We start from the raw sequence: 9,682 nt of genomic DNA, 5'->3' as shown, positions 1-9,682 counted from the left end.
GTATGCGCACAGAAAGCAACATGTTTTAACATATCCAGAAGCATGTTGACCGACATCTTTTCAAATAACTAGTAGTAAAAAACATAAGCCAACACAAACGTAGCAACAAATTCCCCATTTGGCTAGTTTTTTAGGCAAGCACTTCCAGAGTAGTACTCATAAGATAAAAGCTCCATCAAAAATAAATTGACATACCAACAAGAGAGAAATAATCAACAAGTCAAAATAAATGAAAAATTATCTACCTCTCCTCCTGATTGCTTAAAAAGCATATCGAAGGCAACGAAAGACCAACTCAAGGGGAGGAAAATATATGAAAAACACATAGAGTACTGAAGAAAACAGTAGAATAAGTACATAGCAACGAAGTCTGAATCACACATACCAGAAAAGAAACGAGGGTGATCACACAAAACAGCCAAAAGAGTGTATCAACTAGACCATAACCAGCCAAAACAGCTATCTATATAACGATCCATAAAGTACATACCAAGAACATTATTGAAGTAGTGCCAGCAGAACCACATCATCGGACTCACCAATAACAGTATCATATTCATCTTCATCTGCATCTTCTTCTTCTTCAACTTCCTCTTTTGGAAAAGGAGGAGCAAGCTGTAAAGTAGAGGCATATCAGGATAAGGTAGAGAGGTCATCACCTAGATCAATCCCTCAAAAACAGCGTCCCGGTGACATGAAGTGTCATTAATCTCCTTGAGACTAGAGACCTCTTGGATGAGAGCCATGAGAATGTCACTCTCCACAATCTCGAAAAGAGAAGCCGCCTTCAAAGTGTCAGCAGAGGTTACAGATGTCGCATAGAATGGCCTGACAATATCACGAGCATGTGTTTCTTCGAACAGCTTGTGACTGAAAGTCAGTTCACTAGGAGCCTTCCCAACAACAGCATCAGAACGCATGATATCCTTCTTAAATGAGAGAAAAGGACTCTAGTAATCAAGGAAGGAAAACCTATAGTTAGCTTCACAGCGAAGGACTTAGCATGCCTGACCAAGTGCTCAACACAATCTCTCCAAAATCAAAAGATGAGTGTGTACCTATTTGGAACAAGAGATTGGTCAGATATCAAGAGTGACACAAGATCCATGAGAACAGAGTGTCCAATCACTTGTGGTAGTGACCTCATGGATCCAAATGAACAAATTTTGAGCTAGCATGCTTGGACTCAAAAGTTCACAAACATTTTCATAGTTCTAGCTTAATGTCAACTGACTCCACTAAAGAGTTGACACTGAAATCTCTCGGTTCAAATGAATATATTTTCTACTAAAGAATTATACTTAATTGTAATGAGTGGATCCATTGAATATTATCTATGTTTACTCTTCATAAATATCATCAACTAGATGTGATTTATAAAATTACCATTTTACCCTTCTAGTTGTTATTTCCTCAACTCATTTGTCACTTGTGAATAAGTTAGAAAAATATGTTTACGAGGAGCTAACAAGTCACATTGATTCATCCGAAAGAGTCATGACTCAATTTGGACACTGGCCAGTTCATTTATTCACATTCCAAGGAACAAAGCATGAGGTGATATACATTGCATTTCAACAATATTGTACATGAATTCCATATCTATGAGATCTTCACAAACTTGTTCATGACATCTTCATAACTTAGTATTTCACCAATAAGTCTTGTCTATATCACATAATGAATCTAGAACTCTGATTTTCTCAAATGAGAATACGTAAGAATGATGCAATTCATACATAGTGACCTCGAGACAGAAGAGGTTAAATAGTTTGTTCTTATTCTATTTCTAGAAGTGCACTGGTCAATTCAATACCTTCAGAAGATACCTAGGATGAACTATAGAGTCTCCAACTCTCTATGCCTCATAACCAGACATCATAGATTCTCCTAACAATCATACTGAGATCAATAGCCCCTTGATCTTTAGATTATGAATATACTGTTTTAACCAAACCATGAAGAGTTTGTTCATGCAAATCTATATTTGACTCTTCATTTGTTGTTAGGTTTGCTTAAGGAGTAAAGACTATAGTTTATCATAAACCTTCAAACAGACAAGGAAGAATGAATGAACGTTTCAACTTTTATTAATTATTCAGCAGTTACAAGCAAGAGTCTTCGTGAGACGTTATTACATCAAATGTACATAAGTAATCATTATTACTCTTCTTAGGGCACTATTGACACACTTTCATGCTCCTGAAGAATACAGAATGGTCAGATTTGCTCTTTCGAAGTCCGAATTCTTCAAGGGCCCGACTAAACCTTCCAAACCAAGCACGAGGACTTTGTTTCAGCCCATATAACGCTTATCGAAGACTACAAACACGACCATACTCCTCTTGAGCAACATAACTAGGAGGTTGCTTCATATACACTTCTTCTTGCAATTCTCCGTGAATGCATTCTTAATGTCAAGTTGGTGCAGATGCCACTCATGGGTTGCCGCCAAGGAGATGAAGAGTCAGACAAATGTTAACTTGGCAACCAGGGAGAAGGTATCGAAGTTATTATGATCTTCATAATAAAATCTTTCATTGAGTGAAAGATATTGTTGATGGTATTGAGGTGACGAGGATCCTTGCAAGGATACTCCCACTAATTTTATTAACCCTGTTCATAAGAAAAATAGACTTTTTTTTATATAGGTTCATTTAATTTTTCCTTAGTCTTACACTAACATTTGAAATAATGGCAAAATCATCTATACTTTTTTTCAAAAAACTATTTATTAAATATTTAAAATTTTAGATAGAATCACCATCTTCAAACAAGATTCTTGTGAAATTTTTCCTATTCTAAGAAGAACTTGTACTGTGACTTTTGATTTTTTTTCTAAATGAAATGAAAGATAAGATCCTCCAAGTCTCTTTTTATTTTATTTCTTTTGTCTAAATGATCATTTTTTTATCCTTCCACTCAAATTATTATTATATATATATATATATATATATATATATATATATATATAAAAAGCAAAACCCACTTTTTACTATTCATGCTACAGTAACTCCTATTTTTTAAAAAAATTTCCAAAAATACCTATTTAAGTTTTAAAATTACATAAGTAACCACATAACAAAATTCCAAAAACAACTTTAAAAAATGAAAATTCCAGATACAACTCTAAAAAGCGAAAATTCCAAAAATAACTCTAAAAATGTTCCCTAAACTAACTTTAAAACGATAACAATTATTAACCGATTAATAGTTTTACAACTCAAATTACTTATGATCAGTACAATCATTGAAAACTAATGAACATATAAGTAATGATGTTGATTAATCATAATTTTTGCGTTGCTAAAAAAATTCGTGTTCATAATTACAACTTACTATTTCTAATTTTTTTATATCTGAGTTATTATTTAATTAAAATGGTTTAAATATATAACAAAAAGTGGTAAAAGAAATGTTAACTTTTACGTATGATAAGTGATAACCAACAATTGCACATTATTATCTAAATTAAAATTTATCAAAGTCTCCTGGGCAACGCCGGAGCCTATTTCTTGTTACTTAATGGCCACAATCAGTAGCAATTTTAATAATTTATTTCCTTAACTAGTAAAAATGTCCAAAACTATATAGTTATTACTACACTCCATTGCTTAACTCTAAAACTAAAGTACGTGCATGAAATTGGGCTAACTTCACCTTTCCCCACACAAAAAAAAAAAAAAAAAAAAAAAAAAGAAAAAAAAAAAGACTCTCTTTATATATAAATATAAAAGATAAAAGACTAATAATCACTTAAGTCCAACTCATCCATATTCCTTGAAAATTGAAACAAAGTAACTACAAATAAAATAAAATAAAAATGAATCATAAGCATCATGTTTTGGAACAAACTCTAAACATAGCATTGATCACCCCCAAATATAATCTTTTTTCTTAAATATATATATATATATATATATATATATATATGTATACAATTTAACTGCCTCTCTCCCCAGGTTTTTATCTTCCTTTCTTCAGCCTTCAGAGAACCAAGCAGACAAATGCGTATAATATATGTTTAGAAAATTCATTGAACCATTTATTTTATTTTTTAATTTATTGGGAAAATTGGAGTATATTCTTTGTTTTTGTGTTTAAATTTCAGTCAAGTTTTTTTGTGACATCCAGTGAGTGAAAGCACTGAGAGTGTTCATGTCTGCTCGGTAATGTTTCTGTGTGAATTCAAGCAGAGAAGACCACGTAAAATCTGGATATATTCTCGGACTTTTAGGGCTGACCAAACTCTCTGGTGGGACCACCGATTTGTCCATCTCTGGAGAAAGAAAAAAGGCTAAAGACTTTCTCACACTCTTGCTGTTCACCACTGCTCTATGCAAACAACTCTTGTAAACCCCATTGGATAGAGCCTGAAAGAATTCATCAAATCAAATTAAAAGTTAGATTTCTTTAGAAGAAAAATAGCCGCTAAACTACTATATGCAACTGACATTTAATTTTGTCCTTAAACTATAGCATTTTACTCCTTCTCTTTTATGAAATTCAACATACTAGTGTACGTCTTAAAGATCATTTTAGTCTAACGAGTAGTTCAGTGACCAAAGCATCGCACGCATATTGTATTAGTACAATAACAATTTACGCTAAAAAAAATATAAAAAAAAAGCTCATTTGGACAGAATGGATGACAACTTTGATCCAAAACAGACGGATCCATTCTGACCGGATTTAGCAATAAATTAAAGCGCCATAATTTTGAAAGAAAACTCAGTGGTTCTTTTTCGGTAGTTGGATCTCCAAAATCAGATGATCTAACATTCCAGATTAAAAACTAAAAAAAAAAAAAAAAATAGGATGGATATGGATCCATTCCACCCCAAAACAGACGGATTTAATTCGTTCCGGCTTTTAGTTTAATGGACGGAGAATTATGATACGTGTATTCCAAATGCGCGCCCAGCATTGCTAATAAAAACTGTAGAGTTGTTTAGGTTACTTAGTGGACAAGTCAGCGTGAATTTACCATGAAAGTGTCACCGATATTGACAACAAAGGCGTTGGGGTTTGGGCGGACATTGTGCCATTGTTGGTCGATGAAGACTTGAAGACCACCGACTTGGTCCTGTTGGAGAATGGTGAGCGAGGTGGGGTCGCAGTGTGGGCCGGTCCCAAGAGTTAGGTCGGGCTTTTGACAGATGGGGTAATAGTTGAGCCTCATTATGGAATCGTTGCCTCGGAAAAAGTCTGCGAAGAATTCTCGTCCTACGCCGAGGCTCAGCCCTAAGAGCTCCATGATTCCCAGCGAGAGATTGTTCATGGCTTCACAGTACTCCTGGTAAACGTTTCTGCTCAAGAAGTCAAACCAAAATGAAAGTGATAATTGTATTTCCTTTTCCTTTTTTGTAACTGGTTTGAATTCCAAATGCTCACCCGAAATGTGAGAAGTGTTGGCCCATTGTGTGGACAAAGTAATCGTGGACGATGGCGGGGTGGGCGGAGTAAGGGAAAGAGAGGGTCTCTTTCCAGGGAAGCTTGGAGGAGAAGCGGCCGGTGAAGCTGCTGGCATAGCCGCAGTGATCCCCGGGCCGCCTCTGGGCTTGCAGCTTCTGCGGCAGCCCCAGGCGGAAGAAGGAGTCCATGCAGTGGTGGGCCCGCGCGAGGATCCCCTCGTCCACGCCGTGGTTCACCACCAGGAAGAACCCGTGCTTCCTGCACGCCTCGTCCACCGCCCGCGTGGCCGCCGCCACAGCCTCCCTCTCTCCGCTCAGGAATGCGGCCATGTCGATCGGAGGAATCTCCAGCTCCGGCGGGTTCAGGCTCGGCTTCTCGTGCTCCGGCCACACGAACGCTTCCGGTATGTCGTCTTGCTGCTCCAACACCCGAGCGTCAAATACAACTTCCGTTTCCCCCTTATCATCACTCGCCATTGTCTTGCTTTGCATGTAATTCAGATATTTCCTTATTATCTGCTAATATTATAATATATTGTTGCAGGGATCACTTTGTTTGAGAGAGAGAGAGAAGGATGGAGAGAGTGTTTAGTGAGGATTGGATTTTGATGGGAATGAGTTTTAATAAATAAGAGATCTTGAGAGAGAGAGAGATAAAGTTTTTATTTTGTTATATTGGGAAGGTCGTTATTATACAAATTGATATGGGAATCATATTGTTTTGCACGGTTGCGTCAATTCCTCAAATGAACAACATCGTCTGTTTTTGGTCTTGCTCTTTTTCATTTTTGTCTCCAAGTACAGTTTTTTTTTTTTTTTTTAAGAACCCCAATTAATTTATGTATGTATGTGTGTGGTTCTTAATAACGTAAAAATTATGTATCAAGGAGAGAAAAAAGGGCAAAAAGAAAGCGAAAGAAATTAGTTTGATATTGGTCTAGCAAGAGTGTTATCATTATGATCAAATTTTTATATTCTTTTAACAATAAAAAAAAAAAAAAACAAAAAAAAAGTTTAGAAAGGTGTTACTCATCAGATGCTCATTCCCAGTTCCCACCAACCAGAATCTTCACAAATATGTTTTTAAATAATAATAATAATAATAAAGCATACTGTTTCTATTTCTTGGGGACATCTGATTATCCATATTCACAAAATCTAGCTAGCTTATAGCTAGATCTGGGTAAACAAAATTAACAATTCACATTAGAAAGACTCGTCTCTTTTTTTTTTTTTTTTAATCCATTAAATCGATTGCCTTTTTGATTGGGAAGCATATGACTGGTTATTGTGGCATAGAAAGCTTACAGCTTATCCCATGATTACATATATAGTCTAGTCGCCGATTACAGTTTTGGGTTATCCATAAGGTTGTTCTAAATTTAATTACTAAATCCATAAAATTTTTAAAAAAATAATTAAATTTGGGTATAAATCAATATTAGATTGTAATGCTTATTAGTATTATATTATTACCTTTTTTTTTTTTTGTAATGAAAGAATAATAACATACGCTTATTTGAATTTGGGGCTAAAGGAAAAAAAGAATATTGTTACTGTTCTAGTTGTTTCTTCCAATAACTTTTGCAACGTGACATTATGTTCCCTATCTTGACCTGTCTAAAAACTTCATGCTAGTTTTTTTTTTCTAATGAAATGTAATGCACATAAATATAAATGTAGCATATGAAGAAGAGGATGTGTGTGAGAATTTTAGACGGCAGTGTTCAAGGTTGAGTAATAAAGTGTGGAAAAAAATATTAAGAAAAATATATTTGAAATCACTAAGGAAAGAAAGATATGAGGATTACAGGTGAAATGAGTAATGGGATGTTCTTTTATAATCTTTATTAATAGTGACTAGTCCTTATAACCCAATATAGGTCGAGTGGTGGTGGGATTATATTCTAATTTCTACAGGGCCTGTACATGTACTAGCTTATATAGGAATGATTTAGGAGATTAAGCTGTCGTGTAAAATAAAAATTTGAAAGAATATATATATATATATATATATATATATATATATATATATATATATATATATATATATATATATATATATCCCCCATCAGATGTCTTTAAGCCTCGTAAAAAAAAATTATTTACTTTTAGCATCTTCGGATGCCAATGAACTTTGTCATTTTTGGTGGTTGACCTTGAACAGCCTAATGGAATGACTAATGTATGGATGAGAAAATTGCACGCTTTACCTCCATGATTAAATATGCTAATATACTCTGTTACTCACATAATTCGAGCGGACTGATAAGGTTACTCGAAGTTCTGAGAATAGAGATATCCAGCACCGAGTTCGAGCCAAATAGGTCCGAGAACTCTTGAAGATTAAGCAACGACATGTCGAGAACGAACCCTATCAGGCAGAACTTCGAAGAGAAGAACAGATGGTAGGTCAAAGACTGGTAAAAAAAAATTAAAAATAAAAATAAAAAAAATGTTTAAAACCAAAGCAAAACGCACACATTAACGATTATGGCCGAGCATACAAGGAATAATAACCGAAGGAATAATAACCGTCCACTACAAGAGTAACGATAACAGTTACTAAGAAACCGTTTAGATCGTGAGATTGATCACCCCACGATCCGCGACGCCACACCCGCAGACATGGCACATTGGAGAACCCAAGATACCTATAAGTAATAGGACGAGCAGACATAACGGGCAGATTCACAACATGCAAGCTCTAGACATAATCTTCACCTATCGTTCAACACCTTCATTTACTTTCTTTCTTCTACGAGATTAGTCTGTAGTTAGAAAAAGTGTTGCCTAAACACTTGGAATCCTCGGGACTGTGTTCTCGGTATCTTGTGTCTTTCGTGAGATATTGTTGGACTAATTTTTCAGGTCAACCTACTCTAAATCGAATATTTGGGAGATCTTATGCTTATATTAATCACAATTAGAATATAGCATTAGTTGGATCCCAAAAAGAAAAAAGAAAAAAAAAAGATTAATCAGAAACCAAAGACAATCATTCAAGAGGCTTCAAAACTTAAAGTTAGCATAGTATTCGACCAAACTCATCTCAAACTTTGCCACAACGAAAGAAAAAGTGACACCATATAAAATGTAACTGACTAACTAAATTTCAGTAAGCAAGGCGTAAGCAAGTGAGTAGTCACGTTAATGACAAGGCTCGCATTTGGGATCTCATGCTATATACTTGATAAGCACGGAATAGTGGAGTTTTGGCATGATACCAAAGCATGTGCTAGAAAGAAAAAATCAGAGGTTGATACGAAAACATTGTATTGTAAGATAAACTTATTATTATGGGGTTTGAAAAATGATTACAATTTAGACATGTTATATCATCAAGACAAGACTGATGGCCCTTAAAAAAAAAAACCCTTTAAGAACCCATTAATCAGAGTGGGTTTCTGACATCTTCTCCAACATAGCTTTGTGGAGGAAACAAATCATACTTTAGAACTCTTTTCCAAAAAGCCAATTGATTTTGTTGCCAAGAGAAAATGAATACATTGAGAAAACGCTGTCATATATCTTGTCAATGAGGATTGGTTTTTTTAAGTGATCGATTTTATTGTAAGGAACGAAAACAAAGTGTTGATTTTTCTTTCTGTCTAGCAATCACTTTACACTCCCAAGGTCATGAAACTGAAACTAGGTACATGCTTACACTTCACTAGCTTTCCACTACTTTCCAAGCCCTAAGCTTCACGGCAATCAGAAAGCTTGTTGATCAAAATCGACCGGTGCAAAATTTCTATATTAAGCTTGTTTAGTAAGCAATCCAAAATAAACACGCATTCTTTCTAAAGCATTTTCAAGACAAAGGTTCTCGGCACAATGTATATGACCTATGTTAAATATTTGAACCATCACAAATTTGTAATCCAGCCCTAACATGTTCTCTTTCCTTTTCAGTTTCCATGTAAGAAAAGCCATATTAATGTTTTAACGTAAGGAATTTCATCCAGTTTCAACAAGTGATAATTAGCTATCAATTAAGTAATAATAAAATCTCTAATTCTGTACCAACATTTTATATTAATTTAAGCATTAAGGATAAGAGACCAACCAAATAGGTAATTTGATTTTTCCTGTATACCAATATAAAATATATTGCTTACGGCTATAATACTGGAAAAGGCAATATAATTTTATTCCCAATATCAGATTCTGCAAACTGGAAAGCAGGTTTGGATTGTTCACTTTCAAGATAGCACATACTTACATTATGGAAATGACAATCACTTGTCCAAAGAATCCAGACGACA

At 34.7% G+C, this 9,682-nt stretch overlaps 1 protein-coding gene across 1 annotated transcript; it reads right to left on the bottom strand.

Annotated features, from left to right (window-relative positions):
- Positions 1-3,774: 3,774 nt before the first annotated feature.
- On the bottom strand, positions 3,775-6,072 carry LOC149401818 (gibberellin 20 oxidase 2-like). Its single transcript, XM_089612697.1, has 3 exons — positions 5,395-6,072; positions 4,988-5,309; positions 3,775-4,373 (listed from the first exon to the last, which is right to left on the bottom strand). The coding sequence occupies exons 1-3, from the start codon at positions 5,904-5,906 to the stop codon at positions 4,101-4,103; spliced, it is 1,107 nt and encodes a 368-aa protein (XP_089468823.1). The 5' UTR covers positions 5,907-6,072; the 3' UTR covers positions 3,775-4,100.
- Positions 6,073-9,682: the final 3,610 nt, after the last annotated feature.

Source organism: Urtica dioica, chromosome 4 (genome assembly GCF_054948205.1).
Source record: "Urtica dioica subsp. dioica isolate 48M chromosome 4, U.dioica_male_clone48M_v1_H2, whole genome shotgun sequence".
NCBI lineage: Eukaryota > Viridiplantae > Streptophyta > Magnoliopsida > Rosales > Urticaceae > Urtica > Urtica dioica.
Note: the sequence above shows the minus strand (reverse complement) of the source record. Positions and strands in the feature narration are given on the sequence as shown.

Excerpts from the sequence above, each read along its gene's own strand:
- LOC149401818 (XM_089612697.1), bottom strand. The coding sequence starts at position 5,906 with ATGCAAAGCAAGACAATGGCGAGTGATGATAAGGGGGAAACGGAAGTT. Across the intron at positions 5,310-5,394 it reads CAACACTTCTCACATTTCGG|AAACGTTTACCAGGAGTACT; the intron begins GTGAGCATTTGG and ends CTTCTTGAGCAG. Across the intron at positions 4,374-4,987 it reads ATATCGGTGACACTTTCATG|GCTCTATCCAATGGGGTTTA; the intron begins GTAAATTCACGC and ends GAATTCTTTCAG.